The 25,429-nt window shown below is 38.5% G+C and overlaps 1 protein-coding gene across 1 annotated transcript in view; it reads left to right on the top strand.

Annotated features, from left to right (window-relative positions):
* The window catches only part of LOC126226731 (DNA-dependent protein kinase catalytic subunit-like), a 563,510-nt gene that overhangs the window by 292,769 nt on the left and 245,312 nt on the right, over positions 1–25,429 (top strand). The window contains exons 27-29 of the mRNA XM_049942233.1: positions 165–551; positions 807–984; positions 17,222–18,479. Of these exons, the coding sequence (XP_049798190.1) occupies positions 165–551; positions 807–984; positions 17,222–18,479 (1,823 nt within the window). The remainder of the gene's footprint in view (positions 1–164; positions 552–806; positions 985–17,221; positions 18,480–25,429) is intronic.

Genomic DNA, 25,429 nt, shown 5'->3' with positions numbered 1-25,429 from the left:
AGTTGTTGAAAAGTGAGAGAAGAGCAGAAGGTCCGAAGAAGTAGGGTTTTTCATCCAATTTACCTGTTTAATAAAAGTGACAAATCTTTCACTTTAATCTATTCATTATGTTACTCCCTGGTCAGTGTTACAACTTTAATAAAACTTTTTTGCTATCTTTCCAGGTTGACATCAGAAAAGCAACAGGAATGCTTGGAAACAGCATTCTCCGTGTTTAGTAACAGAGTGTATGATTCAAACACACGACTGGGCAGCATTGAGAAGTTTCTGGTGCCTCTTGTTAAGTACAGTAGTATTAGTGCAATTCAAACTTTTTATGCTAAATATATTAAAGATATTATGAAAAATTTGTCTAGCATGGTGGAAGGCAACAATATATTCATCACGAAACATGACATTGTTTCAAAATTTGGTGCTTCCCAGTTATTAGATGTTTTACATTTCAAGTGCAGTAAGGAAGTACTTGAAGACAAAGCAAGCCCCATCACAAATGCAGCTTTTCCAGGTGCTGTCATTGAAGGAAAAGAGCTGATGAAGGAAATTGTTAAGAGGTTTGTATATATATATATATATATATATTTTTTTTGTGATATACATTTCTTCTTCTTCTTCTTTGTGCATTTCTGTAAATAAAGTGGTTATCAGCACATTCAAACACCGTGTTACTGCTGAAGCAGCAGAAATAGTAAAATCTTTGAATGGCTTTGTAGTTCAGGACAAATCGATAAACCAACTGTTGTGTTACATGGGTAATGCAGCTACAGAACAGGTAACAACACACTACTTCCATTTGCATTTTGTTATAGATTGAAAGCGTTTCGGAGTATTGAGAAACCATCAAATGCTAGGGAAGATCCTGAAGTGCTGGAACTGTTTCGCAAGATGCAATGTGCTGCATACAATGGTCTAGCAGCTGTCATTACAAACACAAAATTTGAAGAAACTTTTGTTTCTGGTTTCCTGTTTTCAGAGAACCAACAGAAGGTAAGTGTCTGTTTCAGATATCTGTCTTTAGTTAATGAAATTGTCAGAGTATATTAGTACGTTGGCTAATTTTATACCCTAACTTATGAGTGTGTAATTAAGAAAGGCAATAGATTTATGGTTTCAGGACATCACACTGTTGGTTGGTTTATAAGATATAAGAACAAGATATTGGGACCACAGTACAGAACTAGAACCAAAACGTGAGAAACAGAAGAAAGTGGGAATAGAAACATATGATTAAAAATTGAGACATAATACATGAAAAATGAAGGACTTAATCAAAATTGTACAGACTTAAAAAAGAAGCTGGAAACATGAAAATATGAAAACTGGTCTATTTCCCCTCCATTTACTTCGCGGTTTCCCTGTTTACCTACATACATGTAGGTGCACTGTCCAAGAAAACAAAACTTCTCATAGAATACATTAAATGTATTTGCAGTTGTGAATATGGGCAACCATCGGCTGTATAATGAAATAACAACAATGAAAATTTGTGCCAGAATGGGACTTGAACCCAGTTTCCCACGTATCGCGAGCTATCGCCTCACAATTCGGCTCTCCGAGCACACTCCACAACCAGACCCAAACTTCTACATGTTGTCAACCATGTGTCTATAACCTCCACTTATATGTTCATTTGTGTATTCTCATACAGGGGAGACATTTTAATCAAAAGTTGTTTGCCCGGTACATGCACATCCGAAGGAACATTGCATCGTAATTTGGAATAAAACAGGCACTGCAATATGGTATTTCATAGAATGGTCATGGTGGGAAATGAATACATAGTGAGGGGTGTGATTGACATCTGGAATCAATCTGTTGTGCAGCGGTGAGCTGACATATCTAAAACCATCACTCACAGCATCTGATGAAAAATGATTAGGTTATTTTGTATAAATATAGTGCAGAAGGATTGAATGATCAGATTGAACATCTGGAAGTATTTGAAGAATATCATTATGATTATGAAATCAACTAACATTTCACAAAATATTTATATCCGCAAATAAGTTGGAATGGTGTCAGGCCAGCAAACCCATCTGCAGCAGCCAACGCCAGTATTGAGAAATCTTTTTCATTTTATGGTGTTTACAATGCATTGTGTAATCTGTATTCATGTAGTTATGCAAACTTACACCGGAGTGAATAGTGTCATAACGTAACCTACATATGCCGTGTAGAGTGTGTGTAATCTTGCATTCATATTATCACATTAGTCGCATACAAACAAATGGTCAAAATTATACAGACAGTAAGGGTTTCATATTTATTTTGAAATAAGAATCCAATGGTTACAAAAAATGTTAGAGGTGGTATCAGGTCCTGAATGAGCTGTATGTATAAGGCACACATTTGTAAACAGTTTATGTTTCATAACAGACACCTGTCTGCCACATGAGTATTAGTGGAATTACCTTGAGAAACAATACACAACTGTTTGTGATGTGTCCACAATGGAATTTACCACTGTTCACATTTTGCGTTAGCTGTTGAAGATGAAACATTACTAATTACAGGAATTGTATCTGAGAAAAATTCAGTCATAAACTCATAAATTATTAAATACAATTGCTGGCCATCACTTACCTTCTGGAGGCAAAATGGCTAGTACCATCGATACACACACAGAAAAGTGTGCCCTTCTTGCAGATGAGAATGACCTGCACTTTCTTCCAGTCATTAGGAATTCTTCGCGGTCAGTGGCACACTACTGCTAGAAGAGGAGCAAAGTCTTTCATATACTCTATGTAAATTGTATTGGTATCTGGTTAAGACCATTGGTCTTTCCTTCTTTGAGCAATTGTATTTGCTTTTTTATCCCATGGTGTCTTCCATCAGTATCAGTCATGTTGACATTCAAGCAATGAGTTACATGAGAAAACTACTGTGTAATCTTCTTTCTGTCATTTTCTGTTTCAGTACCATTACAGTCACAGAGTGTCTGGGTAGACAGCTTTGATTAAAACTTAACTGGTTTTCATGGCATTGTTTCAGGTACTTAACTTGCTGTAATCAACTATTTGATTGAGGTGTATAACTCAAGTTTCTCACAAGTTCTCCACCAAAAATTTCACCTGGTTCCAGTTTTATCTATCTCAGGCAATTTATGTAAAATTAACCAAAACATAACATAGCTGAATCACTTATACATTTAAAATACACTCCTGGAAATGGAAAAAAGAACACATTGACACCGGTGTGTCAGACCCACCATACTTGCTCCGGACACTGCGAGAGGGCTGTACAAGCAATGATCACACGCACGGCACAGCGGACACACCAGGAACCGCGGTGTTGGCCGTCGAATGGCGCTAGCTGCTCAGCATTTGTGCTTCGCCGCCGTCAGTGTCAGCCAGTTTGCCGTGGCATACGGAGCTCCATCGCAGTCTTTAACACTGGTAGCATGCCGCGACAGCGTGGACGTGAACCGTATGTGCAGTTGACGGACTTTGAGCGAGGGCATATAGTGGGCATGCGGGAGGCCGGGTGGACGTACCGCCGAATTGCTCAACATGTGGGGCGTGAGGTCTCCACAGTACATCGATGTTGTCGCCAGTGGTCGGCGGAAGGTGCACGTGCCCGTCGACCTGGGACCGGACCGCAGCGACGCACGGATGCACGCCAAGACCATAGGATCCTACGCAGTGCCGTAGGGGACCGCACCGCCACTTCCCAGCAAATTAGGGACGCTGTTGCTCCTGGGGTATCGGCGAGGACCATTCGCAACCGTCTCCATGAAGCTGGGCTACGGTCCCGCACACCGTTAGGCCGTCTTCCGCTCATGCCCCAACATCGTGCAGCCCGCTTCCAGTGGTGTCGCGACAGGCGTGAATGGAGGGACGAATGGAGACGTGTCGTCTTCAGCGATGAGAGTCGCTTCTGCCTTGGTGCCAATGATGGTCGTATGTGTGTTTGGCGCCGTGCAGGTGAGCGCCACAATCAGGACTGCATACGACCGAGGCACACAGGGCCAACACCCGGCATCATGGTGTGGGGAGCGATCTCCTACACTGGCCGTACACCACTGGTGATCGTCGAGGGGACACTGAATAGTGCACGGTACATCCAAACCGTCATCGAACCCATCGTTCTACCATTCCTAGACCGGCAAGGGAACTTGCTGTTCCAACAGGACAATGCACGTCCGCATGTATCCCGTGCCACCCAATGTGCTCTAGAAGGTGTAAGTCAACTACCCTGGCCAGCAAGATCTCCGGATCTGTCCCCCATTGAGCATGTTTGGGACTGGATGAAGCGTCGTCTCACACGGTCTGCACGTCCAGCACGAACGCTGGTCCAACTGAGGCGCCAGGTGGAAATGGCATGGCAAGCCGTTCCACAGGACTACATCCAGCATCTCTACGATCGTCTCCATGGGAGAATAGCAGCCTGCATTGCTGCGAAAGGTGGATATACACTGTACTAGTGCCGACATTGTGCATGTTCTGTTGCCTGTGTCTATGTGCCTGTGGTTCTGTCAGTGTGATCATGTGATGTATCTGACCCCAGGAATGTGTCAATAAAGTTTCCCCTTCCTGGGACAATGAATTCACGGTGTTCTTATTTCAATTTCCAGGAGTGTATATTTATTGTGTCACGACACAGATAAAACTGTGGCAAGACTGAAGCGATACAGATACTGTCATTGCTGCCTGTATGGACTCCAACAGTTATGAAGTTACATTATGCATTGTTCAAACTGGTATTAATCAAATTTACAATTAGGATTGTGATGCTTTCACAAAACTGGTTATAGAACGTGGCTTCACAGTTCATTATAATATTTCTAAAACAATGAGCATGTTGAAATACTACAGCTTTTGCATTTAAGTTACATGGAATGCATACCGATAACAATCTCTTAATTGTTTCTGTAAATTACTTTACACAAATAATGTGACTTCCGTTCTGAACATAAATCCTATGTCTTTACAGTTGGCTGCATCATAATTACTATCACTTTTCTATGTATAAATTCCACAGATGGTAAACTGAGTTTTTGTTTACATTATATTTGACACATTTTCAATTTGTGGTTCAGTTTCTCATTAAAATTCATCTTAATTGATCATAATTGTCTTAAATCTGTTTGTTCTCATCAACACGGTAACCCAACAATTTTGCTCACCACGTCCCTGTCTAAAGTGCATTATATTGTACTCTTGAAGTTTGTCCATTGATGCTCGATGTATTCAGTTTTGGAGGTGAAGTTTACACATTTACTCCTTATCTGAAATGTGTTTCTTGTTGCTCTTGCTTAGCAGGAATATCTCCGTACCTTTCTTTATATTCATGTTTACAGTTGTATTCACTGATGCTGTAGCAGCATTAGGATTACTGATTTCCTGTTCTATGCCAAGTGGGATGAAAAGTTTGGGCCTGTTGGTGACCAGGAAATCTAATATGTAATTTTCACAAGTCGATCTGCAGTTAGCTGCTTAAGGTAATTTCTGGATAAGACATTTACACTGCTTTACTTACTATTGGTCAGGAATGGAGACAAAGATTGATATCTGACTTTCAGTAAGGAATATACCATCCTCAGGCGGTAATGCACATTTTGCACCTGTTGCTCATGCTACCTACTAACTGTTGAGGATTCCTTGGGGATACTGTCCCACTCCTCTCTCGACGGGGTTTCAGTTCTTGCAAGGTTCAGGGAGTGGGTGTTCATTAAGAAAAACGTTTTCCATGAGCATCCCAGGAATGTTCTATAGAGTTTAGGTCCATGTTGTACACAGACAATTCCATATGTTCAGTATCTTCACTTTACAGTGTGCCTGACACCTGGTCCTGTGTGGTTGGACATTGTCATCCATGAACAGAAATTCAGGACTGGCACACCTCTAAACAGACTACATGACCCAGAATAATCTCCCTGCAATACCACTGTGCTGTAATGGTACCTCGCACAAAGATATGCAGTGGTGTTTGGACTATGAGCCTAATGCTTGCCAACACAAAATGCTTATGCCATACTGATGACATTCATAAACACTCTATCAGTTATAACATATTCCCCCCCCACCACACACAAAAACAAGTGGCCAGAAGCACTTGCCACAGTGAAGTGGGATTCATTGGAGAACATCACTCTATACCACTGTTACTGACCGCTACCTACACCAACAAAATCTTTCTCTACGAAGGCATGATTGAAGTGGGATGCGTTTAACAAGTTTCACAGCATACAAACTAGCCTAATTTAATCACCGCAGAAAGGTTCTGGCAGAGACCAGTGTACTGGTAGTAGTTGCAAAGTCTGCAGCAGTCCCCCTAGAAATGAGATGTCTGTTATTGTTCACACTAGGGCTCCATATCGATCTTCTTGGAGTGTTGTGGCCCATCAGCATGCTTTCGCATAACATTTTCACTTTTAACGTCCTTTTCTAATCATGAGATGACACTTTTGGACACACCAATTACTGTGGCCGCAGTAGTGACACTTGAGCCATCCAACTGCTCATCCATGATCGTAAGCACTCAAATGATGTCTTGCAGACATGTTGCCCTATTACATGGAATATCACACAAATCAGTTCCACAGCAACTTCTGTGAAACACCATTGTGTGTGTACTGTTGAGTGGATACAATGTATTCAGGCACAGGCTTCTCAGCAGTTGAACATCCCACCCCCTACATTACCTTTACTATCATTGGTTGGTTGTTCTCTAGCAGGTAGCAGTTGCTCCTTAGCAAGTGTCATTTGTTCCTTAGCAATTGTCAACCAGTGTAGAACAATTTCACATTGTTCCCTCTCTCTACTACCTGCTCTAATCACTTGAGGCTATGAGTTTGTAGTTGTTAAGTTGAAATCTCCACCTAAAACTATAATATCACAAGGAAATATTTGCAAAATATTCTTCAAGTCCCTTCAAATGTTCCACTCCTTCTGAAGCAGGGGATCTATAAAAGCATCCAATGGCCACCTTTAACACATCTTCACACAAATAATTTCCCATTTGGAATATGTACTAACCTTACTAGATATTATCATATTTTTAGTGATAAACATGCCTCTACTACCAAAATTCAACCCATCTTTGGAAGAAACACCTTAGTCATAATTCATAATTTTTTTGTTATTAACATCTGGCTTCAGTCAGACTTCTGGCCTTTATACCATGTGAACATTGTTACAGTTTATAAATAATACTAGTCCTGGGACCTTTCTGCAGACACACTAGCAGTTAACTAAATCTATATTAACATTTTTTTTGCTGTGGTCTGTCATAAAGAGGGCTTCTCTCTTTCATTAATAGTGATCATATTTTTCCCTGCTTGAACTTCGAATGTATCTTATCATGCTTGTAGAGGAACTTCTCTGTCCCCCCCAAAAAAAAAAAAACATATGCAGGCCACATGTACTCCACTATAGTAGCTGCTTCCTGTGCTTAGTATGAGCCTGGCCTATTAAGGACAGATTGGGGGGTCTACAATTCTCCACACTGTAACAGAGTTAGAAAAATTTTCACCCAAGATAATCATAAAATCATCTGAGCATCTGGTTTAAGCCTGCCACTTGGCTACAAATTAGACTGTTATCAGTTCTAGTAAAAGTGTTTTGCATTTTTTTTTTTTCACAAGACATGAATCATATTAGTTAAAATGTGTTCAAATGAAACTTTGTCGCATAAAGACACCAGCAGGAGAAACTGAAATTTTAAGGTGTACACTGAACTGAGACAAGGGTATGCCATTTCACCTATTTTATTTAACCTTGTCCTAGAGAAAATCAAGAGAGAATTTTCTAAAATCAGTCTACAAGGAATCTATCTACAGGATGTGAACATTACAAGACTTGCCTATGCAGATGACGTAGCACAAATAAGTAGTTCCGAAACAGAATTAATCAGAATGATGCAAAATTACTACAAAATTGCTGAGAAAACAAGATTACATGTTAATGATGAAAAGACAGAATACCTGCCCATAAGTAAGAAAACAAGAAAAGATGCACCTTTGACTGTAGATGGATTCAATCTCAAGACTGTTGACCACTTCAAGTACCTAGGAAGTCATTTTAGTAATAACAACAAAACAGATATAGAAATAGATGCCTGTTTAGCAACAGCAAACAAGACACTTTTTAGTTTCATCAAAATTCTAAGAAAAAGATCACTTAGCAGTTACTTTAAAATCCGCTTATATCAATCGACCATTATATCTGTGATGTTATATGGATGTGAAACATTAATATTTAGAAAGAAAGACGAAGAACAACTGTTAATATTCGAAAGAAAAGTACTAAAGAAAATTTTTGGACTTTATGCAACAAAAATAACATGGAATGGAGAACAAGAAGAAATGAAGAATTAAGAGAGCTGTACAAACACCATAACATCGTCAAAGTGCTCAAGAGGAGAAGGTTGAATTGGACGGGCCATAAAGCAAGAATGACAGATAATAACTACCTAGTATGGCATTCAGCAGAACAATAGATGGAACGAGAGGCAGAGGAAGACCCAGAATCAGATGGTCAGGTGGTGGGATAACATTCAGGAGGACACAGCTAGGATGAACAGCAACAGCAAATGGACAAACAGAGCATTGGACAGACAGAAGTGGAAGAGACTCATCAAGCAGGCGTACGGTCGAAAAGGCCCTTGCCACATGTATTGTAAAGTAAAGTAAAAAAAGTAATTCCTGCTTCATCATGAAAGCACTTCCTAATAGTATAACATTTTATTATTCGATATTTCCCTTTACTTAACTCATTTGCTCCAGTTTTCTTTACTGTTAATTAAATGCAAAATCACGTGTGTTATGCAAGGGTTTGTACTGAAACTTTTTTCCCCTATTTGATCCACAAGTCCATCACTATTTGATCTTGCAAAGCTACCTATCCATCATGTGTTGTATTTATTTCGTCTGTTTCACTCAGTAGTTACCTAATATTCCCACTGAAACTCTTGACATGAAGGTTTTTTTTTTTAAAGATTGATCCAGGTCTCGTCATTTTGAGCAGCATCTATAAATTATGTCCTGACTCTAAATCTGCTCCTTGAATCTCCTCCAGTTTAAAATTGGTTTCGAATTTTTTGTCTTAACCATTATATAGTCAATATGAAACTGACAGGTGTCTTTAGGTGTCTTCCATAAATGCAGCCATTCTTCAGGAGTTGTAAAACAGGTGTTTGCAGTGATTAATTTATGCTCTATGGAGTATTCGACCAGGTACCTTCTCCCTCCATTGGTATTCCTCAGTTCATATTTGTAACCTTTCTTTTATTTCTTCCTTTTTTCTTGTCCTTTTCCTGCTGTCACATTTCCAATCCTTATGACAATTACATTTTAATATCCTTTAATTATTTGAATAATTTCTTTTATCTCGTCAGGCATTTTTCAATCTCTTCATAATCTGTTGAGCTTGCAGCTATTATATGTGTTTGCTGATGTAAAAAAAAAAAAAGTAATCCTGATTGACCATTACGATACCAAAATGGAGGTTGATAAAATGAAGGCCACAACACTCAAAGCTGCCATTGAAAGTATTAAGCTAAGACCGTCAAAGTGCAGTTCCTATGTTTAATCATTTCACAAATGTTATATGATAGATATAGAAGTAAGGGAATGTGTAAATTAAAAAAGGAAGTCAAATCACTTGATAGAGGAAAAGTCACAGGACCTAGTGGAGTGCCTACTAGGATCTACCTCAAATATACATTGGATCTGTCACTTTAAGCATCACTTTTCTGAAGGTAATAGTAATAACTGAATGTGTCACATGATTGGAAAAGGGTGCAGGTGGTGTCACTCTGTAAGGAGGTTATAAGATGGATACACACCTCTGTTGAAAGGTCAGAGAAACATGTGGCATCTGAAGAAGATCAGCAGACATTTCAGCAGTTGCAGGGGCACTAGTCTGGATGATTAGCTGATCTGGCCTTGTAACATTAGTGAAATGACCTTGATGTGTTAATATTGCGAATGGATTTTAGTGAGGAGAAATTAACAGCCCTTTATATTCCATAAGAAAAATAATTTACATTCAGAACTCTGGGCAGGAACTTCACATGAGGATTTCATCAGGAGAAACAAAAATGGCATTCTGCATGTTGGTGTGTGGGATGTTACATTCCGTAATTGGTAGTTATGTTAGAGAATTGAAAAGGGGAAGTGGATAAGTTGAAGTTGAATATAGTGGGAATTAGTGGATGTGGTGGCAGAATGAACAGGACTTTGGGTCATATTAGTACAAGGTTGTGAACACAAAATGAGTTTGTTGTAATGCGGAAGTATATTTAATAATGATTTTAAAAAATAGGAATGTAGATAGGCTACTGTGTATAACACAGGAACTTGTTGTAGTTGCCAGGATAGACACAGAGCCAGTGCCCACCACGGCAGTTCTAGTTTATATGCCAACTACCTCTGCAGATAGTGATGGTCTGGAAGGAATGTCTTTTGAGATAACAGAAATTATTCAAATAGTTAAGGGAGACAAAAAAATTTAATTATGGTGAGGGACTGGAGTTTGATAGTTGGAAAAGGGAGAGAAGGAAATATAGTAAGAGAACATGCATGGGGGAAGAAGAATGAAAGGGGATGCTACCTGGTAGTTTTGCACTGAGTAAAATTTAATTATAGCTAATATTTAGTTTAAATCATGAAAGAAGGTTGGATATGTGAAATAGACCTAGAGACACTATGAGATTTCAAACAGATTACAAAATGCTAAGCCAGATATTGAAACCAGATTTTAAACTGCAGAACATTTCCAGGGGGAGATGTTGACATGGTCAACAATTAATTTGTTATGAACTTCAGATTAAAGCTGAAGAAATTGTAAAAAAAGTAGAAAATTAAGAAAGTAGAGCCTGAGTAGTTTCACGCAACAGAACTTGTTGAGAATTTCAAAGGGAGCCTTACTCAACGATTGAATGAAAACTGGCTTAGGAACACAATAGAAGACGAACTGTATCCTTGAGAAATTATGCTGTGAAGGCAGCACAGAATCGCACACATCATGTCCAAACCTTTTCAAAGAATTGGGCATACTAACCACAGCTTCTCAGTATATTTATTCCTTGATGAAGTTTGTTGTAAATAATGCATCTCTTTTTCCAACTAACTGCTTAGAACACAGTATCAATACTAGGAATAAGAACAATATACATAAAGATTTAAAATCACTTACTCTTGCCCAGGAAGGAGTCCAGTATTCAGCAACGCATATTTTCAATAAGTTACCAGCAACCATTAAGAGTTTAGTTTGACAAGGCACAATTTAAACATAATTTAATAGAATTTTTGTGGCCAACTCCTTCTATTCCATCCATGAACTTATCAACAAGTGCAGTAGACCATTTTAATGAAGATTTATTATACTTTAATTTTTGACAATACTTGGTTGTAACTGTTGTGGCGTAGCAAGACAACCACGCCACTCGGAAGTAGCCGAAAGGCACGCGTTAAGCTCACGCAGATTGGCATGAGCTCTGAAACAGGATACGTGATGAATGCTATAAAGAAAAGTACGTAGCTTCCGGAATACTTAACTTTAATCCATCCTTGTTGTACATCGCTCTTGACGATACAAGTGAGACTTTTTAGATACAAGCTATGTAAGGCTAATGGCGCCTTGCTAGGTTGTAGCCATGGACTTAGCTGAAGGCTATTCTAACTATCTGCTTGGCCAAGGAGCGAGGCTTCGTCAGTGTAGTCACTAGCAAAGTCGTCCGTACAACTGGGGCGAGTGCTAGTAAGTCTCTCGAGACCTGCCGTGTGGTGGCGCTCGGTCTGCGATCACTGACAGTGGCGACACGTGGGTCCGACATGTACTAATGGACCGCGGCCGATTTAAAGCTACCACCTAGCAAGTGTGGTGTCTGGCTGTGACACCACAGTAACAGCCAAGTAACTACCTACTGTGTGAATGATGGATATATGGGAAGCAGATGTAAGTCTGTAAATAGTGGAAGTTTAATTTTAAATCTTGTACGTAATTTGACTGTTCTTAACTGAAGATCATTGAAATGAATAATTTACTTTAATTTTTGACAATACTTGGTTGTAATAGCCAAGTGACTAGCTGCTGTGTGAATGATGGATTTAATGAAAGCAGGTGTGAGTATTAAACCTGTAAATATTAGAAGTTTAATTTTGATTCATGTACATAATTTTACTATTTATTGACTGAGAATCATTAAAATTAATGAAACTCAAGTTTTTCTAATTACATTTTTTGTAATGTGTTTATCTGACATGCGCCCCGCCCCCGAGGATCCCCTCTTTTATGGGTCTATGGAATGAATAATTAATCTAATCTAAGGTAAAAAGACAAGACCCTGTGGAAAACCTAATTATTAATAAAAAGAGAAAATACAAAAATATAACAGTAGTGCAGCAAAGACCTCTAAAAAGTTACATTTACTGAAGTGCAAACTGGCAAAACAGGAATGGCTAGAGAAGAAATGGAAGACTTACGAAATATGCATGACTATGGAAAAGACAGAAGTATCATATAGAAAAATTAAAGAAGGGCTTTATGCATATCAAGAGCTCAGATAGCAAGTTCATACTAAGTAAAGAAAAGAAGATTGAAAGTTGGAGGGAATGCATAGAGGCCTATATGAAGGGAAAAGAACTTGAAGAGAAAGAGTAGAGGAAATAAATGAAGGTGTTCCCTCAAACATATATGTTTTATGTAACAGACTCTTCAGAAAGATGAGTGCTAAAAATGAAGATATCTTTGAAAAGTCGATTTTTTTAAATTTTTGGTGTCCTACCTCAAACGCTCGAGGGAGGGGAGCGCCACTGTCTAATATTGCCTTGGTTCAGGAATATTGTAGATCTGGACCAGATGTACAGAGCAATCTGAATTGTAGAGGGGAGGTGGTAGTCTCCACGTGACCCTTGTTTACATTAAGTGATTTTGCTGTTTCCTCTTCAACTTTTGTAGTCCTGTCTTCCTCAGTTGCGTGTAATATTATGGTGTATTGATAATCCATAAGTAAAATTATCAATATACCGTAATATTGCTGTTTCCTCTTCGTTTATTGCTTTCACATCAAATGAAAACAAAATGGAAATCTGTGGCCAGGAGCTATCAAGTGAATTAAACTACATTCACATAAATACGGAAGGGTAAAATATGTTATTGGTTTCAGATTGTATTTTGTTTCCACCTTTCTGACAGTCAAGAGTTAATCGCCTTGCAGAGCAGTGAAGTTATTTTAGTCGGTTTGTTAAAGAATTTTGACTTTTATTAATCTTTTCTGCTGAAGCAGTCAATTTATTTGAAACGTAGTGTTTAATTCAGCACTATTGGCTAGTTTCAACTGTTCGCTGCATTTCAAGTTCATGTTTTCATCTTCTAGCACGTATGGCATCATGCCATAATAAAGAACCAAACGTGAGATGATACAGTACTGGTACTCCAAGAAAATTTGCATCTGAATCTGGACATACGAATGTGCGCTTTAAGCCGAATTTTGCATTTTAGTATGGTTCACAAAATTCCCATGTCTTGTCTCTTTTATGACATAATGTAAGATCTTTTAATGTTTTATACGTACGAATGTACGGACTTCCTGTGTCTTCATAGCTGTGCAAGCCCGGCGACGCCTCTTATCTGGCGCTCTCTGGCAACTGCTGAAACGTGGGAAAATATTCTGAATAGTTGTTTGAAAAGCAGTACTTTCAAAGTAAATTTCCTATTTCTCAAGATGAACTATGTGCTCGAATGTCCGTTGAATTTCTAAAATCGCAGAGCTTTTGACTCGCAATCAAAAATGAGATATGTGAGGATGACCATTTAGAATATTTTCAAGCCCAAAAGATCAGACAAATTTTGCTGGCACATTTGTGTGATCTATCTTAAAGTGTAACTCGCGCAAAAAAGATCGACTTTATGTGTGATAGCATAGCTTCTCTTGCAGCTTATTAATCTTAGAGACTAATATTATACATGAAAGCTTTTCTTTTCTTGTAGCAACACTATGTATATTAATTTCAACCATTACCTTTTCCTATTTGCTGTGTTCGCGCTTCTTAACAGTGATGTTGCTGTTGGCTGACTACATCACGTGTCCTAAGCTCTGAATATCCGCTGTCATCAGCTGGCGAGATCGCTTGACATGAGCTACAAGTGGCTTACAAAAGTGCATCACAATCTTGATTTCAATCTTTCGTAAAGTAACATGCAGCATTCAGTGGAATTCGAATTTATACTTTCGTAATTTGAAAATATGGAGTGTACATGTTGCTGCACATCCGACATCTTTCCAAAACGTGCTTTTTCCCCCTGAGTATCGTTTTTAAAGTGCCAGGAAATTCTACGCCAGTGTAGAAAACCACTACCATTGAAAGGATTGATAAGTTTAACAGTTCCGTGGAAAAGTATACTGTTACTTACCGTGGAAAAAATGTATTTTCATCTGGCATAAAGTGTATTTTTAACCGGGAAATCTGGTAATTTTTTTTTCCTCGTCCACATATACACCCTGTACCTACAAATTTTTTGTACTCTTCTATCTGAGTTGCATTTACCTTTGTGTAAAGCATGCTGGAGGGAGAGGAGCACTGCAGTATATAAAAATGTTCAGTTTTACTCACTTAGTGTTAGATGTTAGTTCATTTATGTTATTTTAAACTTTAATTTTTTTAGTTATAATTTGTTGTAAAATTGTCATCACATGGAATCTTACCTATCTTGTTTGTATTCATATCTACTGTTATGTGGTGGGAAAGTAGGTTTGTCTTCCATCCACACAAGTTAAACCTATTTGTTTTTAGGTTTCCTTACCGCAACATGTAGTCCTCCAAAGCTCTTTTAAATTCCGATTCTAATACTGGATCCCCTATCTCTTCTAAATCGACTCCTGTTTCTTCTTCTATCACATAAGACAAATCTTCACCCTCATAGAGACTTTCAATGTATTCTTTCCACCTACCTGCTCTCTCCTCTGCATTTATGGAATGAGTGCTGTCTGTTGGACTGCTAAGAACCTTTATTTCTCAAGAACTGGTAAACATAACATGTTCAAATTTGTTACATATTAAGGTCTATGGTCCCTTGGTGGTGTAAAAATTTTAAGCTTCTAAGTCACTACAATCAAATGATATGGCCATTTTTATCACATATTTTAATATTTGAAAACTCACTCATCAAAACCTATGGGGTACTTCCCATTGACTTAGAATCGTGAAATTTGGCAAGAAAAAAGGTATCATAGCACAACTAAAAGCAAAAATCCGAAAGCTGTTAATTTGTAAAGCAAATTGACATATCATGTTGTCCCATACCAAGGTTTGTGGTCCCTTGGCAGTCAAAAAATTGTAAGCTTCTAAGTGAATGCAGTAAAAACATATGGCCACTTATGTCACATATTTTGATACTTGCAAATTCACGCATCAAAACATATAGGATACTTCCTGTTGACATAGAAGCACGAAACTTGACAAGAAGCAAGGTTTCAATGTACACGTGAAGTAAAACATTTAAAATTTGTTAAAGTGTAATTGCATCACATAAAAAATATCTTTTGCCATGTGAACATAAGTTGCATTCATCATCCATGAAAAGCATAATAGACGAACATTAGTGCAGGCGAAAATAAAGTGCAACTCAGTCATGTTTTAGTAAGTAAATAAAAAATATTTTATTAAATCTTCTCTCTCTATGTATATAAACTGATGTCCCCTCGTCGCTCCTTTTTGTATGTCCAGTATAATCGGAAGAACTGCTGTGAAGATTTTGATCTGGTCTTAAAATATTGCCAGTATTGATATTGATAACAGGCGAAAATAATTTAGGTCCTCCATTCCCAGATTGGGTGAACTATCTATATACATAATTAAGTTTGTACAGAATCCTTCTGGCACTTGTCCAATTTTTGTAATAATATTTGTAAATATCAATTGTTTCATCATTTTAAGAATTTTGAATATTTCTGCCAGCGTGATTCAATTAAAACTTTGCAACATCTTTGCAAATGAATGTCGATTTACAGCGCATAGGTAAGTTTGTTGTTACGGCTTGGAGCTGTTAATGTTATTCTGTAGCAAAATATGTGAAGTTTCTACCTTATTATTTTTTAAGATTGAGTGATTTGGTATTTGGAATGCACTGAACCCAAATTACATGTCTTATCAAACAGCTTTTTCATATCAGGCTAACTACCCAATTTGGGCTTATTTTTAATAAAACCTTAGAAACAAAAACCAAGAAGTGTCACGTTGTGTATCCTTTGTAAAGGTAGGACAGAATTATATCTTCTTAGTAGAAGCATATATCGAATTCATCATCATCATCATCATCATCATCATCATTATTATTATTATTATTATTATTTTGCTTATGAAGTTGCTGGATTTCAGTAATGGAGCTACACCAATCTTTTGATCATTCTCTTTCGAGGAAAAAAAGTGTCACTAAACATTGCTCCTGCTTAAGGCAGAAAAGACATATATGTTTTGTTCTAGGTTCCTGAGAGTTTCGCTGTCCCAAATTGGTTGGTTTTGCACTTTCACTTTGTTGCCTGAGTGAAGAGCTGACTTCTCAAAACAGAATATCTTTGCGATACAGTTTCTGTTTTCATCTTACTGGCTTAACATTTCAAAGCAAAACCCCTTAGAGCTACACTTTCAGTGTCCAAGTTCCAGTACCATAATAAACATTTTTAGAATAAGGTGCAAACATATCCCCCCCCCCCCCCCCCCCACACACACACACACACACACACACACACACACACACACACCTCTGAGAGTTGCATGCCAAGTCAATTATGTATAATTGCTAACAAAACTTTGCTTCATTGGAGACTTGTTACAACATACTGAACAGCCTGTTTTGAATAAACATTTGATTCACTCGTAAATTATTGATCCACATGACACGAAAGATCTGTTAAAAGCTTGATGCAGGCTGTTATTTTTTAAACCAAAACATTAAAAGTAGTCAATTTGGAACTACTGACATGAACACTTAAGGACAGCTGACTCAACATCATGCAACTGTGTGAGTTACAACTTGATAAATTTTACTACATGATGACTCTAGAAGCTGCTCTGTATGTCACAGCTTGATAAAGCTTGTGAAAGCATAACTCCAGAACCTGCTTTCAGAGTCATAACAATAAATTTATAAGTAATTGCAAGGTGATGAAGCCCTTGTTGAGGCACCTTCTATATTATATTTCTTCTTTGATCCATAAGTTACTGATGTGTCTTAGACAATAACTTAGTTATTTATATTTTTTGTTGTTTTTTTTTCCACAGATTTGGGAAAATCTTGTAGACTGTGAGACAAATATTACCTTTGCCATGGACTGGGAAAATGTTCCCCGAAGACGGAAAATGTTAGTAAACCTCAGACAGAAATGTGATAGAGCAGGCAATGCCATGGACGGTGCACAACCCATCAATTATATTCCATCACATTCACAGTTTCTTCTCCATAGCTCACTGGCTGAAGATGTGACACAATTTGACTTCACGCTGAGTGTTGTGCGTCCTCAGGGTCCCCCTGGGAATTTCAATGAACAGATGGATGGCACTGAAATCGACTTGGAAATGGATGTTGTTAATCAGCATGTGTGTATGCCAGTCTTATGTGCACTGCTACAGAACATGTACAAACAAAATCTCATAACAGTTCCACAACCAGGGGAGAAAGGAAATTTGCCATCTTTTATGGAGAATATGAAGAAATGCCTCCTATCTGATAGGCACAGAAATGTGAAAATATTTATTGTGAAACTGATACTGAACAATGAGAATATCTTCTTGCCATTTGCAAATCATTGGTTGTACCCCTTGTTGTTACTTATAAAAGATGGGTCTTTTGGTAATGAATTAAATTATTTCATCACTGACGTTTTAGCACTACTACTGTCATGGAGTGGAAGAGCTATTCCAGATTCTAATGATTATGAAAAGAAATTAACTAGTGAAGTTTTTAGATTCTTAATTGAACATTCATTCCACAGGAGACGGGATATTGTGAAGCACAATTTAGAACTAATAAAAACAGTTGTTGAGCTATGGAAGAGTTGTTTGACTGTACCATATGATTTAATTTTAGATTACCTAAAAAAGAAGTATGAGACAGATAAAGATGCAGAATTTGGTATACAGTTAGTTGGAGCAATCTGCTGCAACAAAATCAATCCATGGGATGAAAACACAGTGAATAATGTTCTAGACATCCTCTGGACTAAAATGGATGTCAACAGTAGAGAAGTGTACTTACCATGTTCTGAACTTATCGGAATTATTTTGAAGCGTATGCATGATGAAGATGATATTAGTGTACAACCTGACAATAAATTCCTGAGTAATGTGAGATCTGTTCTCAATAAACTAAGTTACAAAAGTCGAGACAAATATCTGTTGTGTTTACACGGTGTGCAGAAACATTACCCTCAAGTAGTTGACAAAACTTTTATGCAAGATGTGGCTTTTAATCTAAAGAAATGTCAAGGAAGCTTTAAGACATTGAGTTTGGAAATAATGTTATCCGGAATTGAAACATTAGGTAAGTAGTTTTACTATTGATTAGATCTGTACAACAACTTACGTTGTTTTATTAGTATTGTAATATGGAGCAAATTCTCAAATAAGACAAAGAAATGAGTTCAGGCATCATACAAGTTAATGAGATTGTACTAAAACAATTGAATTATTGAAGTTACTTCCTCACACCAGTTTTCAGAATATGTGGATGTTTATAAGTCTTCTTTCATCAGTTCAGGTCACAGTTCTAATATTGTTATTACTGGTACAAGTTGATTAGTTCTTAGTGTGGCACTGATAAATTTATTCTGCTCAGCTAGCTCTTTATCTCTTTAGACAGTCATAACTTTCTGGATTTTGTGCAGGTTAAGTTCAGTGCACTGTTCTTGCTTTTCTTTTAGCTACACTTTTGCCCTCATATTAGTGCTCATCCTCTCTTTGCAAACAGCCTCAATTACTGTCAAAGCAGGTTATTCATCTCCAAACTTCTGAACAGTGTGGCCTTATTTGCTTAAGAACTCTGGCCAGTCAATCAAAGCTAGCCTGTCTACAATAAGTGTGTTGCTGTTGTCATTCATAGTTAGATATGTAGTTATCAAAGTGATAATTGAAATTGTTATTGAAATTACAGGCTTTGGTACCAAAGTGAATGATACAGGCATTAGTGTTAATGAAATTGAGAAATGGCATAAGTTACTAGAATTGGATAAAGCCCCTGGACCTGATGCCATTCCTGTCAGATGATTTTTGAAGTGTACATTGAAGTTAGCCCCCTTCTGTAATCATAATATGTGGTAGATCCTTTGAACATAAATGTGTCGCAAGTGAATTAAAGAAAAAATAGGTTATACCATTACAACAAAGTTAGTGCAGTGAGCCACAAAACAGCTGTACAATATCATTGACATCCATCTGCTGTAGATATTAGATCGTATTCTGATCTCAATCATAATGAGGCATCTTGAACACAACGATCTTCTCAACGTCAGCCAGTGCATGGATCTGAAAACATTGATCTTGCTAAACAGTTTTCACACATTTCTCACATGACATTATGAAAGCCCCACGGATCAAGGCAGTCAAGTGTAAGCAGTATTTCTTGACTTTGTTTATTATTTAATTCAAGGATCATCTCACAATGATATAGGAGGTATCATAGTAATACAATAAAAACCAATAGCTCCAAATATAGACATACACAAAATACTTGGGTTGCCCCATGGGGTAGGACAGGTGGTTGGGTGTGGCCTTGATGAAGGAACCATCTTGGCATTTGCCTGAAGTGATCAGGAAAACCACAGAAAACCCAAACCAGGACAGCCGGATAGAGCAAACACAATCCTCCCGAATATGAGGTCAGTGCCTTAAAAGCTGCACTACTTCATTCTGTTGGTTCCTGTTACGCAAAGTTCATTGACTTACACACAAATATCTTCTGACAACCAATAATATAAAAATGAAAAATGAAAACTCCACTTAGGAATACCAGCAATGTAGGAAAAGATAATTTGCTGCTCACTGTACAGATGACATGTTAAGTTGCACACACACACACACACACACACACACACACACACACACACACACAGTTGAAAGACATTTACACATTAGTTTTTGGCAATACCCTTTCCTGAAAAAAGAGAAACACACGCCATCCATTCACACAAGCAAGCACCAAGCCTGGCCTGAGCTGTAGGAGTTGAAGGTCATGTGTGCATGAGGTATGCTTGCTTGTGTGAATGAATGGCATGTATGTCTCTTTTTTTCACAAAGACTGTTGCCAAAAGCTTATGTGAAGTATCCTTTAATTGTGCCTGTCTGTAACTTAACATGTCACCTTTACTGTAAGTAGCAGTCTATTGTTAATAATATAAAAACATAGTTTTCTTCCTAGAAGCATATGACTTGGCACTGTCTAAGACTTCTTTTAAAAATTACAATTATATGTTGTATCAAATGAAATTTATTGCTGAAATGAGGATTTTTTGGCAGAGTGATGCAGAATTTTGTCTTGAATGGAGAGCCATTAACAGATGTAGAAGCAACTTCATGTGTGCCCCAGGAAAATGCATCAGGACTTTTGTTGTCAATGTTGTATATTAATGACATAACAGAAAGTATTAAAAGTAACCTCAGACTTTGTGTGTAATGCAGTTATTTATAATGAGCCACTATTCAAAAAAAGATACACATATATTCAATCAGATGTTTATAAGATTTCAAATTGGTGCAGAGGTTGATGATTTATCTTAAATGTTCATAAATGTAAAATTGTGTACTTCACAAAATGCAAAAGTGTAGTATCCCATGTCTATCAGATCAGGTAAATTCTTGGATGTAACAATTTGTACGGATATGAAATAAAGTGTTTAGTTGGGCTCAGTCATCAGTAATACAGATCACAAACCATGATTCATTGGTAGTATACTAGAAAAAGGCAGCCAACCTACAAAGGAGATTGCTCACAAAACACTTGAGACACCCATCCTAGAATATTACTAAAGTGTGTGGGATCCATACCAACTAGGATCATCAGGGGACGTAAACAAAGAAGAGCAATACGTATCGTGACAAGTTTGTGAGATTCATGGAAGACTGTTGTGAAAATACTGAATAACTTGGACTGACTGACACTTTGAGATATATTTCACTGCTCTGAAAAAGCATACTTACAAATTTGAAAGAAACATTATTAAATGAGGAACCTAAGAGTTTACTTCAGTCACAGCGACCACCCCCCCCCCCCCTCTTCCCCGCCCCTTTCCCTTCTGTCTCCCTCCTCTCATTTATTTTTTTTCTTTCAGTATTTTTAGGTTTCATTCTGGTATTTTTCTCCCTAAGTTTCTTTTAGCTTGAATGGTATTTTCCTTTTTCCATTCAGTAAATAATTTCCTTTTATGTGTACCACTTAATTACTGCATGCCAGTTATCGTGTTGACTAGCACCTGTAGCAAACATGCACAACGATAACTGACAATACGATAACTGACAATCAAAGCAGTATCAACTTGTACATGAATCAGTGGAAAACTCAGTTATACAGTAGTTGCATTAACTATCGCCCTCTTGTTGGAACTACAGTGAACTACTTTGTATGCTAGCAGCAGTGGTGCTGGATTGCCATCTATAATTCTTACATTACATGCGCGCACTCTCTCTCTCTCTCTCTCTCTCTCTCTCTCTCTCTCTCTCTCTCTATCTCTTGGCCAAGACTACCAAACATGTCAGTGCTGATTGAGGTGTCTCAACACACCCTTCCAATTCTCTTTCTTAGTCCCAGACTTATGTGGTCAATGAGTAAATTTGCCGCTGGGGAACACAAGGGTTCATTCCCTTTCTTTTATATACTTCAAGGCAAATGCTAGGTTAGATATACACTATGTGATCAAAAGTATCTGGACACCCCCAAAAACATACATTTTTTGTGTTAGGTGCATTGTGCTGTCACCTACTGCCAGGTACTCCATATCAGCGACCTTAGCAGTCATTAGACATCATGAGAGGGATGAGTGGGGAACTCCGTGGAACTAACGGACTTCAAACATGGTCAGATGATTAGGTGTCACTTGTGTCATACATCTGTACCAGAGATTTCCACACTCCTAAACATCCCTATGTCCATTGTTTCAGATGTGATAGTGAAGTGGAAACTTGAAGAAGAGACACGTACAGCACAAAAGCGCACACGTTGATCTCATGTGTTGACTGGCAGAGACCGCCAACAGTTGAAGATGGTCGTAATGTGTAATAGTCAGACATCTATCCAGACTACCACATAGAAATTCCAAACGGCATCAGGATCCACTGCAAGTACTGACAGTTAGATGGGAGCTGAGAAAACTTGGATTTCATGGTTGAGCGGCTGCTCATAAGCCACACATCATGAAGGTAAATGTCAAATGGCGCCTCACTTGGTGTAAGGAGCGTAAACATTGGCTAATTGAACAGCGGACAAATGACGTGTGGAGTGATGAATCACGGTACACAATGTGGTGATCCGATGCCCGGGTGTGGGTATGGTGAATGGCTGGTACATCATCTGCCAACGTGTGTAGTGCCAACAGTAAAATTCGGAGGTGTTGGTGTTATGGCGTGGTCGTGTTTTTCATGAAGGAGGCTTGCACCCCATGTTGTTTTGTGTGGCACTATCACAGCACAGGCCTACATTGATGTTTTAAGCGTCTTCTTGTTTGCCACTGTTGAAGAGCAATTCGAGAATGGTGATTGCATCTTTCAACAGGATCAAGCACCTGTTCATAATGCCCGGCCTGTGCAGAGTGGTTACACGACAATAACATCCCTGTAATTGACTGGCCTGCACAGAGTCCTGACCTCAATACTATAGAACACCCTTGGGATGTTTTGGAAACCGACTTTGTGCCAGGCCTCGCTGAAGGACATAGATTCCTCTCCTCAGTGCAGCACTCTGTGAGGAATGGGCCGCCATTCTCCAACAAACCTTCCAGCACCTGATTGAACGTATGCCTGAGAGAGTGGAAGCTGTCATCAAGGTTAAGGGTGGGCCAACACTATGTTGAATTCCAGCATTACCGATGGAGGGCACCAGGAACTTGTAAGTCATTTTCAGCAAGGTGTCCGGATACTTTTGATCAGATAGTGTATGAGGGCTGTCCAGGTAGTAACAGACTTTTGAAATAAAAAATTAACAATATGGAAAAACCAAATCTTATTGCATACATTTTAAAGACACATTTTTAAAGTTATTTTTCTACATAATCAACATTCAAACTGAGGCACTTATTATACTGTGGCACAACTTTTCAGCACCATCTCTGTAGAATCTACTGCCTGCAATAGCAAGCACTGGTTTATACCAGCATGCATTCTGGCACCAGTATGAAAGCATTGTGTAGTATATGTGTTCATTTCTGGGAAGAGATGGTAGTCACTCGATACCAAATTCGGGCTCTATGGTGGATGATCAAACACCTTGCATCCGAAACCCCGTAGGTGATCTCGGGTATGCTTGGCCATGTGTGGATGCGCGTTGTCATGAAAAGACAAAACCTTTGTACTAACAAGGGAACATCCCCATCGCACCCCCCTCAGATTTAGTTATAAGTTGGCACAGTGGATAGGCCTTGAAAAACTGAACACAGATCGATCGAGAAAACAGGAAGAAGTTGTGTGGAACTATGAAAAAATAAGCAAAATATACAAACTGGGTCGTCCATGTGTAATATAGGCAATATTAAGGGCAGTATGAGCCGAGGAGCGCCGTGGTCCTGTGGTTAGTGTGAACAGCTGCAGAACGAGAGGTCTTCAGTTCAAATCTTCCCTCGACCGAAAATTTTAACTTTTTATTTTCAGTTTGTGTGAAAAACTCTTATGTTTTCATCACGTTTTTTGGAGTGATTATTACATCCACAAGAAAACCTAAATCGGGCAAGGTAGAAGAATCTTTTCACCCATTCGCCAAGTGTACTAGTTAGGTGGGTCGACAACATATTCCTGTCATGTGACGCACATGCTGTCACCAGTGTCGTATACAAAATATCAGACGTGTTTTCCTGTGGAGGAATCAGTTGACCTATGACCTTGCGATCAAATGTTTTTGGTTCCCATTGGAGAGGCACATCCTTTCGTCAACTAATCACACGGTTTTGCGGTGCGGTCGCAAAACACAGACACTAAACTTATTACAGTGAACAGAGACATCAATGAACGAACGGACAGATCATAACTTTGAGAAAATAAAGAAAGCAAAATTTTCAGTCGAGGGCAGATTTGAACCAAGGACCTCTCGTTCCGCAGCTGTTCACGCTAACCACGGGACCATGGCGCTCCTCGCCTCACATTGCCCTTAATGTTGCCTATCTTACGCATGGACGACCCAGTTTGTATATTTTGCTTATTTTTTCATAGTTCCACACAACTTCTTCCTGTTTTCTCGATCTGTGTTCAGTGTTTCAAGGCCTATCCACTGTGCCAACTTATAACTAAATCTGAGGGGGGTGCGATGGGGATGTTCCCTTGTAAGTATTCCCCAATGCTTGTTTTGTATCATCTGTCTTAACTTTGTCAGCGTTCGACAAAACCTCTCTGAGTTAATTGTTGTGCCATGTTCAAGGGAATCTACAAGTATCATTCCTGTAGAATCCCAAAACACAGTTTCTAGTTGATAACGTTTACAAACATGTTCCTAGTTTCTATAGAGAATATATGCACCTGCGCCCCCTCCACATTCCATTGACTGCCTTTTCTGTTTCACACTTGACATACTTCACCCAAGTCTCATCTCCAGTTAAGATTCCATGTCTCTAGTAATATTTGAGGAAGGTCAATGCTGCAGCCTGTTTCTGTGGTGTTTGTTGTCTTCCATTTGGATTTTGGAAACCCACCTAGCATGAAATTTGTAGTTACCAAGCATCCCAAACACAATTTCACGAACCAAACTCTACGAAATATGGGGTAAATGTTGCGAAAGTTCTTTAATCATGAAGTGGTGATTTTCACAAATTTTGTCATTGATTTTAATCACCAGTTTGTCAGTTGCAAGGCAAGGCCCACCACTACTGTCCTCATTGCAAACATTTGTATAGCCATTTGTAAAATCACTGCACCATTCCCTCGCTCGGCTTTCAATCATAATTCCTTTTCCGTACGCATCACAAAGGTTGAGATAAATTTCAATTGGTTTGTAGTTTTTTGCCAACAAAAACCCAGTCACAGAATGCACCTAACGAGTGTTGAGATTTTTGGTTGCAGTGCACATTTTAACACATCACAGAAAGGAAAGTACGGAAACACCACTGCTGTATGCGTACTGAGTGTAAGAATATTATGGCACCAAGATGATCGGTCTAGTCCCGCCCACTGCCATGATAGACCAAAACGTCTGTTACTTTCTGGGTAGTCCTCCTCTAATCACATCCTTCAATAGAATTGTATATCTCAAGGAAATTTACTCGGCTGTCACCATCAACAGCATTGCTTCCGTAGTATGGATTT

Source organism: Schistocerca nitens, chromosome 1, assembly GCF_023898315.1.
Source record: "Schistocerca nitens isolate TAMUIC-IGC-003100 chromosome 1, iqSchNite1.1, whole genome shotgun sequence".
NCBI classification, from domain to species: Eukaryota; Metazoa; Arthropoda; class Insecta; order Orthoptera; family Acrididae; genus Schistocerca; species Schistocerca nitens.
The sequence above is the reverse complement of the archived record's forward strand: the minus strand, read 5'-3'. Positions and strand labels throughout refer to the sequence as shown.